The sequence below is a fragment of the Tigriopus californicus genome, chromosome 9 (genome assembly GCF_007210705.1).
Source record: "Tigriopus californicus strain San Diego chromosome 9, Tcal_SD_v2.1, whole genome shotgun sequence".
Classification (NCBI taxonomy): Eukaryota; Metazoa; Arthropoda; class Copepoda; order Harpacticoida; family Harpacticidae; genus Tigriopus; species Tigriopus californicus.
This window is the reverse complement of record NC_081448.1, coordinates 1290073-1307206: the sequence shown is the minus strand read 5'-3', so window position 1 is coordinate 1307206 and position 17134 is coordinate 1290073. Positions and strand designations below refer to the sequence as shown.

At 43.0% G+C, this 17134-nt stretch overlaps 2 protein-coding genes and 1 long non-coding RNA gene across 3 annotated transcripts in view; 2 read left to right on the top strand and 1 right to left on the bottom strand.

Annotated features, from left to right (window-relative positions):
* LOC131887297 (metabotropic glutamate receptor 8-like) overlaps positions 1–15090 on the top strand; it is a 60627-nt gene extending 45537 nt beyond the window's left edge. Inside the window, exons 9-14 of the mRNA XM_059235871.1 lie at positions 7344–7651; positions 11965–12319; positions 12440–12592; positions 13561–13865; positions 13942–14127; positions 14205–15090. Of these exons, the coding sequence (XP_059091854.1) occupies positions 7344–7651; positions 11965–12319; positions 12440–12592; positions 13561–13865; positions 13942–14127; positions 14205–14744 (1847 nt within the window). The 3' untranslated portion in view covers positions 14745–15090. The remainder of the gene's footprint in view (positions 1–7343; positions 7652–11964; positions 12320–12439; positions 12593–13560; positions 13866–13941; positions 14128–14204) is intronic.
* LOC131887302 (uncharacterized) lies at positions 7719–9994 on the bottom strand. Its single transcript, XR_009374024.1, has 2 exons — positions 8141–9994; positions 7719–8077 (listed from the first exon to the last, which is right to left on the bottom strand). It is a non-coding gene; the product is annotated as an uncharacterized LOC131887302 (long non-coding RNA).
* Positions 15091–15354: 264 nt separating the features above from the next.
* The window catches only part of LOC131887299 (putative serine protease K12H4.7), a 6031-nt gene continuing 4251 nt past the window's right edge, over positions 15355–17134 (top strand). The window contains exons 1-5 of the mRNA XM_059235874.1: positions 15355–15683; positions 15748–16057; positions 16132–16295; positions 16361–16592; positions 16653–17109. Coding sequence (XP_059091857.1) covers positions 15614–15683; positions 15748–16057; positions 16132–16295; positions 16361–16592; positions 16653–17109 — 1233 coding nt within the window. The 5' untranslated portion in view covers positions 15355–15613. The remainder of the gene's footprint in view (positions 15684–15747; positions 16058–16131; positions 16296–16360; positions 16593–16652; positions 17110–17134) is intronic.

The following is a 17134-nucleotide window of genomic DNA, read 5'->3' as shown; positions in this document are numbered from 1 at the left end:
GAGCCTTGCTATGCAAGCATCAGTTAACAGACGATAGTTGGTCAATGTTACAATTCACCTTGACGTGGAACCCACCCACCGATAAGGAGACCAGCAAGTAGTCGGAGAGTAACTGCAATGCCGGTTTCGCCCCCACTTTTGTGGCATCTGAGTGACTACCCACATGGTGGACCGTGAGCGATCGAGATGAAGCCCATTCCCATTACTCAATGTCAGGTTTGGTATGTTTAAAGCTCCGGGACGACCAGGGAGGGAAGCAAAACATGCCTGCCTTTTAGAATGTGTCCTTGGGCTGGACTTCGACCTTACCCGATTTCAATCACACTTGCAGAGGCCCATGAGTTGTAACATGTTCAACTTGCTTCAAATCAAAACCTCACGTTTGAAGAGGGGGGCGCACAGGATATGCTGATTGGAGTGGTAGCTTTCCCATTGGAGGTGAATGACAGGTGGATTTTGATGCATATTGGATATGGATTGCAATAGGGTCGAAGATGTGGGGCGAGACCAATCCATCAAATGGTTGTTGCCCTTGGTAATGGAAAGTTTCAATTTAAAAAAGGTTCATGAATGACTTCTTGCATTGTATACCCTTGATCCGAAGTATTTTTTTTCGTTGGCAAGAAATAGACATAAGAGATCCCAGCCGTACTTTCCAAAGGTCCTCGTTCTCCGCCTCCTCCTCCTCCTCCTCCGCCGCCCTCTTGTGTTAATAATGGGTTGGCTAGCCATGTTATCTGGACTTACTCTGATCGAGAGATAGGGATCTTTTTCTTGATTGGAGCAGTTTCCCAGGGGTCTTGATAACGATCTTTAGGCTTGAACCAAGGGGCGATGGTAATGGATATGTTGGTCCATTATGGTTCGGGGGTGAATATATATGTCACTCGTCACTTGACCTAATGAGAATGAACATGCTTGGAATGGGGTTAAGTAAAAAAGGCCCATTTAGAGAATGGGATCTATTTCTTTCAAAAATCAAGCTTTCAGGCCTCAAAATTGTGGATTGGATTTGAAGGCATGATGATTTCGTGGATATACAGGCCAGTCTTTGTCTTTTGATGGCCAGTGGGAGTTGCAATGTGTCGTGATTGGCATTCCTGTTCTTGAAATAAAACTCGAGTTAGTGCTCACGTGGATAAGAACAGATATTTGATGAGGAACGAGGAAAAGAAATAGAAAGAAAGCGGGCCAGGAAGGTCAACTATTCACGTTCCAAAGAAAAGTGGGAGGATGAAGGTTGTCTGATGGCCGTGGAGCCCTTGAAGTTTGGGCAGAGGCTTTAGTCCATTAGCATTTTAGAGAAAAGATCCCTCTGGAAAGAGATTCGATTTCCGCTCATAGATTCTTCGTCCTGTTCTTGCCCCGGACGAAGAACAAAAGCCAGACCTGGTCTTCAAAGACAACGCGCACGTGATCATGTGAAAAAAAGCCACGGACGGAGCTGGCGAGAAATGGCCTTCCCTCCTTTCTTAGAGATAATGACCAAACATGAGCCGGAAAAGGGCACGACCGACTACCTTGAATGACGCCCTTGATGATGATGAGCCACGGACAGGATTTCATTTCAGCCTTGGCTGGTCGGGTTAAAGCGGTTAAAGCGAACACAAACTCATTCGTGTCTTGATTGTTACTCATCAATTGTGCCACGAGGTGGCAGATCTCGTTTGTTTCCAAAAATAGAACATTGACCCTAACTCAAAGCTTCTCCCCCCCCTCCTCTTCTTTTTCTAGTGGTTCATCTTCAAGGTTGGAAAAGCAATTCAAAAGAAAAGAGAAAGGAAAACATCGTTCCATTCAATCGGTTGAAGAGAGACAAGAGCATTTGGAAATCCCAGATTCTGCTAAATTGTAGCACATAGAGTGCCAGTTGTTGGTATTCCATTTTGAATGCACCTGGCGTGGCTGACACTAATCAGTTCAATGTTCCTCACGAGGCCCCCTTTGTTCTTTCGGGATTTGCAAATCCAACTTTAATTCCTGGAAACCCCACGATTGGTGAGAATCATCATCATTAGTCTTGGAATGGAACCACGAGAAAGTTTGCCCATTCTAGGGGTTGTTCACAGCTTCGGGCGCTTTATAAATTGAACACCATAACTCAGAAACAGATCTCAAATGCTCAATCTGAGTTTTGTCTTGATATCCGCCCATTCTAAAGTTTAAACGACCAAGTAACCGCAATGGTCATCGTTCACGTATGGCACACTGGTGTGGCATTGATGTTCCACAAAAATCAATCCCCGTTTTTAAGACGAATGTGTGCTTTCACCAAAAACTTTGGAGCACATTTTTAACACGGACGAAGAGCGAAGTCACAGTAGTCACAGTAGCTTTCCGATAGAAGTAACCTATTCCAACGGCTTCCTGATTGTGTCCAAGGAATGTATTGACTCGGCGGTTTCTCAATCTCAGCTGTGATTTTGACCGCATCCCATGAGAGCTTTTGCGGCCATCCTGAATGAAGGAGAGCAAACTTTGTGCAAACTAATCATGCCCTATGAATGGTGTGGAAGCCAACCACGCATACCTATCCCTAAGAAGTTGGCTGTCCACAATCTCATCTGCCCCCTTCTCTCGTCTCATATTTGGAACTATCTTGTGGGTGCACCACTTTGATCTGCTGCAATCCAACGGAATTCCTCCCCGAGGAGGTCGGCCAGACAAAATGTCGCGGGTTTGTTCGCACGTTCCATGAGATTTGTTTGAAAGTTTCCACAACGAAGGAGGGCTTTGCCATCATCGTGCTCCGCAAAACTTTTAGCGTGGAATCACCCAAGCTTTTTTGTGTGGCTGGATAGTGGCACGAGGATATGTGCTCCATTCACCTTCAGATTGGACCACCTACCTCCCTTCGGAGTAGTTGGGTTGGATTGTAGCTAAGTGCTTTTAGTTTTTACTTTAGCTCTTGTGCTTGCCAAGTGGAATAGATATTGGGACAGGTCCGCCCCTTGTAGTACGAATAGCCATTACGTGCGGAAGAATGGAACATCATGGACACACCAACTCTGTTTCCTATTGCTTTTGTATTTTTCCCAATTTCATGGAACGCTAAGCAAATGGCTTTTTAAGCAACAATGGGTCAAAATAACCGGCAGTCGAGGATGAATGAGAAATAGAGATAGAAGGTACGATGATGCATTTTTGCCACCCAAACGAACGCTGAGAGGCACCAAAAAAGTACAACATCAACTACCCAAACTGAAGCATCATATCAAACATTACTGGGTGAAGTGCCTCTTTAAAAGCGTCTTTAAAACCAAGCAAATAGGGTTGTGACATCGCCATTTGGATCTTCGACTTCATTTGAAATTATACATCCGTGGTTTCGATGGAAAGTAACCTAAAATACGAATTTTCAACATAATACCTTTCAATCCGCGTTCTCATCATGAGCAGCATGCAAATAATGCAATAATAGCAAATTTTTGCAATATTGTCATTGTTAGAGCAGTAAAAAATAGTCGATTAAATTTGGCAAAATAACAGCTAAAAAGAACTGGAAAACATGGCGAAATAGTTGGGAAAATAGTTGATAAAATATGGGGAAAACAGACATTGAGTGGTGTCTCTCTAGATTTTTAGGTACAAGAAGCTAGATTATCAATTTAAACCTATGAACATTCAGCAAACCACAACGGGCACAAAAAGGTAGCTAATTTGGCAATTGCTTTTCTAAAACTTCCTAAATCAAAGGGTCTTCCCCTCAATCTGGTCAACATAAAGAAATTGTTAGCAAATTACTTGGAAATTATTAATGCTTTCCATCAATGTTGGGTTCAAGTGGTCTTGGAGAGTAGGAGGCTTCAATACATCAGAAAAGGAGAGCGAGACAAGGCTGGCAAGTACCTTTACAAAGCGTTTTGTTTGACCCGTAACTGCAGTTCTTCGCCGTGCAGCTTTGAGCTTTGTTCGGACAACTCCTTAGTCATGGAGTATGCCCCACGTCACCCTGGTTTGAAACTTTACAACGTGATCTCGACTTCAGCCGTTATTATTTTTTTTGCGTTTCGTTGGGTTTTGTTTGCTCTTGTAACATTGAAGGAAGCAGGAACGTTCGTGCGAAAAATGGACGAAATGTGTGAAAACCGGGAAAAAGCTGGAAAATGTCGAATGGACCCCAAATAGTAGAATAGACCCTAAACAGTCGGAAAACGTGTTAAAAAAGCTATTCGACTGTTCTTTTTACAACTATAGTCATTATTGTATTGCTGCTGGTCTCATCAGTTTTTGTTTGGAAAAGTTCCAAACCGTTTTGATAATAGAATTCCAAACCCGTAACGAGGTAGAAGGCGGATAAATTCTATGGATGGAGTTACACATTCAACTGGTGAAGCATAATGACAATGGTAACTCTGTACAAGACAATTATTCAGCCAAATCTTAGCTATGCCTCGTCCATTTGGGCTCGAAAGAGTTCAGCTGGTTTGCAAAAAGTCGAAAAGATATTTTACCAGATATGATAGAGCTCTCGTATTGGGAGAGTTTAGGAAGGTTGGGATTGTACAGTATTGGTATCTGATACTGTACGTCTTCGAAAGCATCCATGACCTTTGTCTCAACCCAGGATTTAGAGACAATTCTAGTGACCGTAGAGGCTTAATGAGCGTTTTGAGAGCACCTTCAAGCCCTGAAGAATCGAGGCTAGTTCGAACGATGAAGTCCACCTCTCTTCTTTCTCGGGCTCCTTCATTCAATTTGCTCCCCTCAAACAGTCGTAAGTAGTATGCAGGTGTTGATCCAATTAGACTTGGCCAATTTTTTTTATCAAAATCCCTGATCAACCCCATACTCAAGGGCTAGCCAAAGTCGACAACTCTAATTCGTCGGTGTAGATAAATTATATGAATATAAAGTCGAATACGAATTATAGAACTTTCATCTCGAAATGCTGAGAATTCTAGTCCCAGCAATGGGAAGGAAATCACGTCCTGAGCTAAAGCAAAAAATCCCAAAAGTTCTATGAGATTTTAAAATTTTCGCACTTTAATTGAAATGAAAATTAAAAATGATCTTGAGCTAAAGTGAGGCTTTAAAACACGTGGTTGATATGTGCCTTGAGTAAAATTACTTTTGGATAAATTTAGCGAAATTACTCCAGATGAAGATAAGATTTGAAATAAGTGGTTTCAAAAGCATTTAGTCTAGGTTCCTTTGGGTTTGCTTTCCTAGCTTGATCTCTTCTGAGACCTTGTCAACCTTCGCCGAAATGACCTTGCCGGCAACGTATCGCTTAACTCTTTCATCAAAGACATGTTTTACTCGTTTTCTTATCTCTGACTGCTTTGATTTACCGGCGGCTGCAGAGAAAAAAAATGGATAGAAGAAAAGAGGCCGGCCTTTGATGTCTGATGAAATGTCTACATCACATAGAACTACTTGCCACAGCTCAGAAGGCCAGCTGCTGTCGTTCATTTACATTTGCAATGCATTGAGAATCATTAAGCAGAATGAGAAAGCAATAAAACCGCAAAAACTATTTTTGAAGCATTTGCCCAATTTTGATTATTAACTCCACAAAAAGCAAGATTGGTCTCGAGCTCTAGAATTTCTCGTGTTAGTTTTTTCAACATTCCACTCCACAAACATACGCGTAGATGCTCGTGTATAAATGGAAAGCAAATTATATTGTATAAGCTCAATTTAACAATTATTCCAGATTCTCACGCACTCTATTTGTATTTGCATATCATCAGGAAAGTTTCCCGAAAAGCAAGCTTTGGCCAGAACAAGAACCAACCAAAGTGGATCCATCCAATCGAGATGAGCCAACCGTGCTGAATTCAGATAGGGTATCACATAGAAATCTAAAGCAAAGCAACATAACTCTTCATTGTAGCAGACTTCCATTTCTTTCTCACGTTGATATAAATCTGAAATATAGCCGGGCCCATTTCTCCTATCGGAAGCTCAGAGCCATGAATTGTGCCTTCCTCTGTCAAAATCTATATGTCTCTTTTTTGTCCCTTCTTGAATTATTCAGCCAAGAGTCCATTGCAGCAGACTGCAAACTCACACGCGAACTGCCAAGGAGCAAGAGTGGCACATAAATTGAAATTCAATTGGGAAAAAGCTTAGAACAACCCATTTTCAAGGCTCAGACCGGCACTGAGTAAGGCCATCCAGCTCATGCCTTTATCCGGTCTGGATCCCAAGTCAATTTCAATGGAACTGATCCATTAAAAATAAAATCTCAGCTTCTCAAGAGTCTGTCTGGTTTGAATCAGAGTTGGAAAGAGAGGGCTGACAGATAGACGCCAGAGTTGAAGACGCCGCCTACCACAGAGATTCCCCTTTTCTGACCACAAACAGATTACATATGAGCTGTTTTTTCTGATCAGATGAATTCCATTTGGAGATCATTGAAAAGATCCTCAACACAAACATCTCGTACCTGAATTTGGGGGGGGGGAGACTGAAATGAATGGAACCACTCGGATCCTCTAATGGCTGACACAGTCAGGGAATCACATCCCCCTTTTTCCTCGTCGAATGGAAGTTATGAACCATTGAAAAAAGTTTGGATCCCTTTATGCCAAAGAGGGGAAATCCCTTTCCGTTCCCTGGTCCAAGGGTTCCTTCACCAGCCAACCAACCGGCGACCCAGCTAGCCAGCCAGGCTTTAATGTCTATCTATTTGTCATGGGTTTTATGGCCCCTCGAAAATGAAACCACAAACGATGATCAAGAACCACACCAGGTTTGGTTCGAGACAACCATGGGCCGACTTGGAACACGTGTAAATTGCGAGATAGATTTCTGTTTTGCTTGCCAACACTCTGTGTATGTGCCCAGTTTCGTTGGCTTTCGAGTTTCGACGCTCACTCACCATTCATAACATTGACAAAGATGAATGTCTTGGGCAAAGTGCTGGGCCATCAGACAGCAATGCACACTAGCTTGCATAGTTCACTCGCCGATGCATCCATCTTAGCATTCACAGTTTTGGCACTTCATACCGACATTTTGCCGAGTTTGTACCATGGAAACTGGCGCGGTATAGGAATAGTAATAGTGGGTTTCTTAGTTGGCCCGAAAGAACACGCCCAAGATGCACGTCCCTCCTCGGTTGAAGAGGACTCTTGAGAACAGAGATAAACGCTACATTGGCTACAGCGAGCCTCCCCCTTCCCTCTGTGGCAGACTTTATGGTCATCTAATATCTCATTTTATCGCCACCAAAAGACTTACAGACAAGGGTGCCATAATTTAAGTGCTTCAACAAAAGGTTATTGCTGTTCATTTCATCTGCTCGCAACGATAACTTAAGAGCTTAAAAGTGGTTCGTGCCAAATTGGCTAAATGACCTGACAGCTTAATTGAGAACTTATTTTGCTCCACAGGTGCCCAGGGTGATGAGATTGGCGATGTGAAGTTCAATGGTGACGGAGACCGCATTGGAAGATATTCCATATTCCAATATCAAAAGGTGCCTGATGAAGGCTACAAATACATCCAAGTGGGAGAATTCGGAGAGTTCCCCGACTGGACGTACAAGCACAAAATTTCCAGGGCCCATCAAGTGGGCATGACCCAACAACTCGCCCTGAACACGTTTATCATGCAATGGCCGAATGTTTCGGAGATGGGCACGCCTCCTCTCTCCGTTTGCTCTCATTCTTGCAGGATGGGCCACATCAAAAGCTTCACCGTGAGTACAATGATTGTTACAGAGCAACCAATTATCAGAAGTGTTCCGGAAGTCTTCGACTTTAGGACATGTTTTAATGGTTTATATTTGATATCTATGGTCGTGAACGTTTCTTGCTGTTGAGGTTCTTAGCTTGAACTTGGACAATCCGATGTTTCGTTCTCTTTTTCAAGAATGGTAAGGCGTAGGTTGCGAGGGAGTTGAAGCCATTCTTGGCAAGTACAAATACTAAGGTTTGCATCGTCTGTCTGAAGAAAAACCATTTGGGCCACAAGCGAAACAACTTGACCCCCAAGAAACCAAAGGGCAACACCTGACAACATATGAGAACAAAGTCCACGATAATATTGAGCGATGGAAAGGTTTCCCAAGTGAACAGATGTAGAATAACAAACAGGTGCATGGCATTAACGGCAGGGAAAGCCTCTGGAAAAGAAATGTCTCCTTTATCTTCTTCCCTAAGTTAATCTGCATGTAGCTTGGTCTCACCTGGGACCATACCCTTATCAAGTCTGTTAGTCGGAGGTAGTGAGCTTACAATGACATCTATCACTATGGCGACAAAAAAGTTTGTAAAAGATTTTTCCATGTTCAAGAGTCACAAAAACCTGGACTTCACACGACAATACTTGAACTTCATGAATGGAAAAGCTAGGAAACAGCATAATGTGACGACTACTGATAAGGATATTTACACAAGAACAAGAGTAGTAGTGAGTAGTGCGCCAAGGCGAACCGTATATTTCATGACCAGGGTGGAATGTAGGAGATGGTCGACCCTGCCTACGGACAGACGCTTTGAGTTTTGCTGAAACACACGTCATTTAGGACACTTTGGAGAATATAAATATACCGGTATATCACACTGAGGTTGTAGCACGGATATTACGAGCTGAAGTATTTGTCAATTCCTTTCACATGAGTTCGATCTTGTTCTTGGAATCGTTGTAGTTTGCGATCAAAGATCAGTTCAAACAGAGTGTGCACCAACCAAACATAAAAATAGGCATGGTTGGTGGTGGATTCAAAGTCATGGTGCAAGTCTAAGGCATGGAATATGACTCCTAAGTGAACACAGCCGAGTAAATGCATCATTCGGATCACGACATATTCATGGCACAAAGGTATCTTTTTGCGAGATCGCCAATAGGTCTTCACTGTGGTTGGAATGACGCTGAAGAATATTGAGTTCAAAACGAAGAGTCTGTGGCCTTTGGCGTTAACCTCAAACCACAGATACGCAAAGAAGTTGAGGATCACACTGAATGAAGTTGACGAGAGCTTCATGGCGTAAAATAATCATAAAGGAAGTCCGCTCGAGGCTCCAATAAATGTGTCAGCACAAGGTCCTACCTGGATCCATGAAATATTAATCAACTTATTGATCCGCCTGAACGTGGCCAAACTCGGGCTACATAGCTCTGAAATGTCGGGTTGTCAATGACAGGCGCTCAAAACACATCGGAGGTATCAGAGGTGTTCTAGTTTCTAATTTCTCCCAATGTTTACTCAAAGTCTTGATGTCGAGACTTTCGGCGGGTACCATTGCAGTTTTTGAGATCGATGCTTCTGTTCCTTGGGCGTGGTGGTGTTTGATACAAGTCGCACATACGCTTCAGTTATGTCAGAGACAGATAATCTTCATTTGACTTTCGTCCGTCACATTTCTAAGATGGTTTCACTTGAGATGATAACATGGACAGACGCATCAAACTTATTGGTTTGGTTTTTTTAATTTCGATATTCTTTGGCTTTTGTGGAGGGCTCCGAAAATCAGCAGACACTGAATCGAGTTTGGAATTTGTAGTCAGTTCTGAGAAAGGAGGGAGGAAACAGTGTTGCTGCCAAGCTTTCATAATTACGAATGACATGCTTAGGAGTTTAACAAAGTGTTTGAGCTTTCGGTAAAAACGCTTCAATTGAACAACAATACAGGGAATCGTGTCAAATTGCAGCTATTTGTCCATCATGGTATTTGAGAGCACGCAGTTCGAATGGCGGATTCTATTGCAAGCTGGCAACACTGAAAGAGAGGCGGCATGTAGCTAAAAGAGTTGAAATCTGATATCTCGGTTGCTTTTGAAGAAAGGGAGGATCATTCAGCTGAGCAGCTCGAAAGAAAGCGGGAAACAGACACTGAGGGGGATAATGTGCCAGGGCTGTTTAAATGGAGGTATAAAAGAGGGCACTTTGTATTTTCAAATATTAATCAAAGAAACAAAGAGAAATGATGTCAAGTACTCTTCTTAGAAGCGATCGAGCAATATTATCAGCTGACTCAACGCAACCTCCTTGACAAATTACGTCTGGGCGAGTAAAACAGGCACAATTTTTAACGTAAAAGGTAGCTTTTAATCGATATCATGGAGCAATGGTTGAAAATCGGGTCCAGGGTAACTCGACACAACGGAAAACTCGACACAGGAAAAGTCGACACCCCGGAGAAAACGATACACCGGAAAACTCGAGTTTTCCGTTGTGTCGAGTTACTCTGGAACCCCCAAGTCAGCTAAATGATAACTGTTTATTGTATCATGAACATACAATTTATAGGCTTCATTTGATGAAACCATTATGATCTTAGATTTGATTTTTCTTTCATGTTATGTTGCAAAGAAACAGTGCTGGGCAGTCCTGATCGAAAAGTATTTTTTTTTAAAGAGTGAACCGTTCATTTGAAATGAACGGTTTGAAATGAACTCTTCATTACTCTTCAAAAGGGACGGAAACTAATAGTTCATGGGTTCAATTTGGAACTGAGCTAGTCTGGCCAGATGTCAGAAGCATTAAATGTTCAAATAACATATGACATAACAGAACAACCAATTTGATTAGCCTTTTAAGTGAGCTAAATTGCAAAGGAAGTTCAGGCTTCGAAAATCCTAAAATAAGAGACCTTGTACCGCCAATCGTTGGCAAAACGTTTTGTTCGTTTATTTACAATTTAGCAGCCACTTTTGCAGAGAAACCCAAATTTCGGAAATCGTTCAAGTTATTTTGCTTTTTGGTTTAGTCCCATTCCAGTCTAAAATATTGATATAATATCTTAAATAGAACGTATAAAAACATTAAATTTGTTAATGAGTCAACGGTACTTTTACAAATCTTTATTTCTTCATTCTGTTTCCTTGGGTCTTGAAATACTCGTGACAATGGACCAATAATACATAACTAATAGAAATGAATTTTTTAGATCAGAGTAAATATTACAGCAATATGCATATATAACACATACAATTGCATACGCTTGACCTTTTGAAATTACCTGCTTACTTTAATGGTGATTTATTGTGCCGGTACTCAGCTTGGCACATCTAGAAGGTCACGCTTATAGGTTAAATTTTCTACTTCAGATGTAGAGTATTAACTTTAGTGTCCAATAAAGTTATAGATTACTCTATTTCAAAATGGCTGATTTTTATAGAAGGTCAAACGCCAAGGGTTTCTTTTCTTACACAGCCTCTCCTTTGCGTATCCCAGATCAGAGCATGCAAGTGTCTGTGATTATACACCTTTACTAAAGGAGGCGGGAAGAGTAACACCCCCATAAAAAACACCTGTTTCTCAAGAAACTGAAAAAAGGCTCCAAATTAGGTGTCTGTGATTGTTCTGTTGTTCTTTTTGGCAAAAATATAGAAAAATCAAAGCTCTTCCACTACAAGGCAAATATGACAATCTTTGAAGCCACATCAAGAGGCTCCTTCAGTTTCAAGTACAGTTTCGAATGAGGCTTTGCTCATGGCCATTTCCATTTGAGGGCCTTGAGCGTCTTGAGGCATTGCCAGTCATCAGATTTTTGACAAAAAAACTCCTTCCTTTGCAATAAGGAGCACAATATGGCATTAATCATTCTGGTAGTCGCAATCTCCATTGTGGATTCCACTAGTTTAGTCGTATTTGGATGTTTTGAGACAACACCAGGGGCATGGCATTAGAATAGAAGTTTTAATAAATATCTAAAATCTGGAATAACGGTGTGCTTCAAATTGAATCGTATATGACAAAACATATAAGGCAATGCCGGTGAGCACAAAGACCCCTCAGGATCCAAGATGTATGCATTGCTGTAAGATATTGGAACATGCTCTCTTTTATGTCCTTGACTCTCAGCTTGTCTTCGAAAGCTCTTTTGTATTTCCTCTCAACTAGTAGAAAGGGACTTCAAAACCTATAGGCCCCCCAAAGCAGAAACGATGCCGCAATTGCCAAAGAAACACATTGCGACAGATTTTTCGGTCTCGTCGGTCTGCATGAAGATGCAAGGAAACTTATTACCTCAAAAGTCACCACCTGTCCCCTGGGTTGCCTTTCAGGATGCCTGCTGTTGGACATGTGTTCCCTGTCGAGATGACTCCATTGTGGTTGATGAGGATTCCTGCTACCAATGCCCCCTGGGATACGTGCCAAACGACGAGAAGAACCAATGTCTTCGCTTGGACGCTGAAGCCTTGGAAGGCCAATCACCCTGGGTGTTCTTCCCGTTAGTGTTCTCCTCCGTGGGTATGGTCATGACTTTGGAGGTGGTGGCTGTTTTCATCTACTACAACCGGACCTCTATCATCATGGCATCAGGAAGAGAACTGAGCTATGTGCTCTTGGGAGGGATCTTCTTCTCGTATGCGTGCCCGTTTGTGATATTGTCAGAACCCGGAGCAATCACTTGCAGCAGTAAGCCCACCTACCTACAATTAAGATCAATGAATACCAAAATCGCTATTGGCCATGTATCTTTCTCTCTAGGGACGAGCGAGAGCATTCCACATTTATGATCGTTTATTTGCCTTTCAGTGATCCGCTTGGGTTTGGGTCTTTGTCTATGTGTCTGCTACTCGGCCATCTTCACCAAAACTAACCGTATCTATAGGATATTCCATGGCTGCATGAAAGGCAACCAAAAGCCGGCTTACATATCCCCCAAATCCCAGCTCGTTATCTGTTCAGGTAATATTCTAAATCATGGAATAAGACAGGTTTCAACGGGCAAGATTTCTCGTATTTCCATTCAAAAGAGTCAAAATATGTGTGACCTTGCTCTTGCACATACTCTCTTTCTAAATGAGTACAAGCTTTTTCGAACAAGCCCTACAAGTGAGTGTGAATGACCCCTACATATAAAGTTGACAGATACTCCCCAGTTTCTTGCTTGAAACACGAAGCGGATGAAAAGTTCCTCAAAAAGGAGAAGTTGAACTACGGATGACAAGCTCAGCACAAAAGAGCTGAGGGAAAGTCCCTTCAAAGCTGATTTCGCGCAGAGCTTGTGAGGGAGCCAAGATACTCGGAGACCAACAACACTTCTTAGTTCTTTGTTGGGCCCCCCAAAAGAATTCAGGGACATAAAGTTGTAATTTTATTTTTAATTTAAGGCCTTTACAAAGAGTTCATTCAGTAGTCGTTAGTGATGGCAATGTACATTAAGTTTGAATCGTGATCATGTTCAATTGGAATGAGACATCTGAAACCTTGCATCGCAAGTCAATTTCGATTGACTCAATTTGCTTGTTGACTTACCAAATGCCGCTTTGAGCTTAGACCTTGGTTCTACCCTGTAGAGGCCGAGGTTCACGTTAGTGAGTTCAAGTTCGGAATCAAGAAGCCTTCTCTGGTCTCCAAATAAGATTTGACTTGAGACTGGGAATGGCAACGACCAATCCCATTAGGGTGTCACTTCTTCTCTTTCGTTCGAAAAAGGCTCCTGCACACCATCAGTGAAAGCACTGAAACGAGGCCGTGGCCAAAAAACTTCTGCGGGGCGAGAGTTGGAGAGAGAGAGAGAGAGAGCGAAGGAGAGAAATTTGATGATCCCGTAAAAATTGAATTTGATCACAGGCCCACCAATCACGACCCACACTAGCCGAGAGGAAAGTTTGCCAATTTTGAAACGTCGTTCTTGCCTTTCCACGTTTTAGGCCTGATTTCCGTTCAACTGCTTGGTGTCTCCATTTGGCTGGCCATTGAACCCCCAAGCGTTCGCGTCTTCCACCCAAGTCGAGAAGTTGCCGTTCTCACTTGCGGAACATCCAACTTCTCATTGGCCATCTCGTTGGGGTATAACATGGCATTGATTTTCCTATGCACTTGGTATGCCATCAAGACCCGGAAAGTCCCCGAAAACTTCAACGAGGCCAAGTACATCGGATTCACCATGTACGCTACCTGCATCATTTGGTTGTCTTTCATTCCAATCTTCTTTGGAACGAAGAACGATTTTGAGGTAAAATTCGACGGCGACCCTTTCCTTGCCAATTGAATATTCACTCATTTTTAAGGATAATTGCCTTCCCTTCCAGATTCAAATATCAAGCATGTGCATGTGTGTCATCTTGAGTGCCACAGTCACCTTGTTCTGCCTATTCATGCCAAAAATTTACATTGTGATGCTCCACCCGGAGAAATGTGCCCGTTCCTTGCCCGGTGGGGGCAAAAGTGGTGCGGGCAGTGGCGGAGCAACGGGCGGCCCAACTTCAGTAGGCAAGGTAATGTATAACTCGGTTGAAATGAATGCAGCAAGTTGGTCGGTCCATTCAAACACCTTTTGATATTGGCATTACAGAACAAGATGCGGTTCACCAAAAGTCAAGATTCCAGCATCTCAAACATTAGCGACACTTTCAATGCTCGTACACCTCAAACCCCATTAACCCCACTGACCCCCAAAACCCCCTCTTCTCATCACCCATCAACAAATTCAAATCATCAAAATCACAACAAAGAGGACGTAGTACAAATTGAGACCAGAAAGAACTCTACTTTGAACCCGGTATCCATTACCACCACGGAAATCCACGTATCTTTCTCGGAACCTAATGATATCCATGAGATTCCAAGATATGACGATGAAGAGACCTCCACCAGCCATCAAGAGAATTCGTTGACCAATGGTCACACTGATTCTCCTCCTTTGCCGCCAATTCCTTTTGCTCAGCCTCCTCCGCCGTCAATGGTGACCTCCATGGCAGTGACCAGCAACATCAAGACCAATCCGGCCTTTGACGACAAGATGAGCCTTGTTAATGAGGTCAAGGAGACGCAGCAGTATGGGGAGGCCGAGGATTACTATGACTCCGAGGATGATGATTGGAGTGGGTCCTGACAATACGAGACACGGCTATAGCAGGAGGTTAAGAAGGCCAAGGTGGTCTTCCGTCTCAAGCTGTAAGCCGTGTCTGAGTTATGCGAAAATCATATTCTCCCCCTCAATCACACACACACACACCCGTTTGGCTGCCATTTTAGGATGATTCTCTTTATGAACAAACTGTCAAGATGTTGTTGTTTGCGCCTGTGTCCAAAAATAGTTTGACTTAACCCTTTGAACTCATTGTATGATCGAATGATTTGTTCCCCCTCTTATGTGCACAGAGTTGATTCAAGGCTGTGATGCGAAATAAGTATGGATTCTCGTTCATTGTGTCAATAAAATTCCTATCGTCAGAGGACGAATCGTAGTTGAGATCAATGCTTATCCATGTGAACAATGACTGAAGCCTAATAAAAACTCAAGTCGTCCTGAGTTATCAAAAAAGCTTTCAATCTAGGAACACCCTCGGAACGGGCCGGGTTCAGATTCGATTGCGTCTTACGATCTAAAGCGTTCACCCCAATTATTTCTTGAACTGTAGTACACAAACAAACGTTGGATGTACCCATCAAATCCCAAATTCTAGTGACCAAGATTGAGAGCGTGATAGGGGATCTCTTGGCAAGATCTGTAGGGTTTGTTTTAGACCAGTATCTTAGCATTCTAGTTGCTACGCATATACAGGCTATCACTGAACGCCACGGAAATGAAGGAATGACCCCTAAGACTGCAACTTCGTCCTAGTTATGGGTAGCTGATGAGCAATGAACTCGATTCTCCTAGAAACAACATCGACAACATAACAAAGGCACAGAAATTGTTTCAAATTCCCCATTGTGAGTGAACAACTGCGTGGATCAGAAGCTGAGCTGACGAAGAAAATGAAACCATTACTATTGGCCTTTGGGCTTGCAACCCTTATATCTATAATTGAGGCCAAGAAAGATGGAGGTAAAAACCCTTTTCAATAACTATGCTTGTTGTTCCTGAACAAATATTTTCCGTTGAAAATTAGGGGAAAAACAACTACCTTGGAAAGTCGTGAGGTTCAGTAGCCGCCTGCGGTCCCAAGTTCCGTCTAATATTGAAGGAAAACCCGTCCCTGACGACCAATGGTTCCCTCAAAATCTGGACCATTTCCATCCCACGGATGATCGGATGTGGAAGCAGAGATACTTTGTAAATGACACCTTCTACAAGAAGGGAGGGCCTATCTTTCTTATGATTGGTGGAGAGGGAGAGGCCAATCCTATTTGGATGGTGGAGGGTACATGGATCGACTATGCCCGTGAAATGGGAGCGCTTTGTTTCCAGCTAGAACACAGGTGATTTGGACAGGATCGTAACGGGCGATGACAACGCTCGGCGTAAACTCATACATGGGGATATATTGTTTCAGATTCTACGGTAAAAGCCATCCAACAACTGACATGAGCGTCAAGAACCTTGCCTACCTGTCGTCGGAACAAGCCCTCGGCGATTTGGCGACTTTTATAAGCGGCATGAATCAAGCACGCAACCTTACCGGTTCCAAATGGATTGCGTTCGGAGGATCGTACCCTGGTAGGACATTATAAACTATAAATCCTATTTCTGTTTGACCAGGGCTGTCATTCTCTCACTCTCAGGTTCATTGGCAGCTTGGTTGCGACTTAAGTATCCTCACCTGATTCACGGATCGGTATCCACATCTGGGCCTTTGTACGCTAAGGCTGATTTCTTTGAATACCTTCAAGTTGTGAGACAAGCTCTGAAAGTGACGGACCCCGAATGTGGACCCGCTTTGGAGGATGCCCTGCAAAAAGTGGATGTGCTTAGTCGTCACCGAACTGGATGGGCCATGATTTCTAAAAAGTTCAAGTACGTTAAAAAAGGTTATCTATCGAAACATGTGAGTGGCCCTAATCAGATCCTTTACAGCCTTTGTACCCCATTCGACTCGACCAAGAAGCATGACATGGCCAACTTCTTCGAGAATTTGGTGGGCAATTTCGAGGATGTTGTTCAGTACAATAAGGACAATCGCGCCTTTGAAGGTGTGGCCAACACCAATGTCACCATCAAGACCTTATGTGATATCATGACCGGTAAAACGGTTGAGGCCAAGGACACCACATCCAAGTTCTTCCACAACCTGGATGGTGAATTCCGGACCCTGAAAGCCAAATTCGATCGACGAACGGACACTGAGGGTTTGGAAGATTTCTTCAAGTCCTATCTTTCCGAGAAAATCGTCGAGTACAATGTTCAAAGTAGCACCCTCCAAAGGCTTGCCAGTGTCAACCAGTTCATGTTGAAGATCACGGGTCAGACTTGCATGGATCATGAGTATAAGACGATGATTGACCTCTTGAAGCAAACCAATTGGGAAAGTGAGGCTGGGGTTGGAGGACGCCAATGAG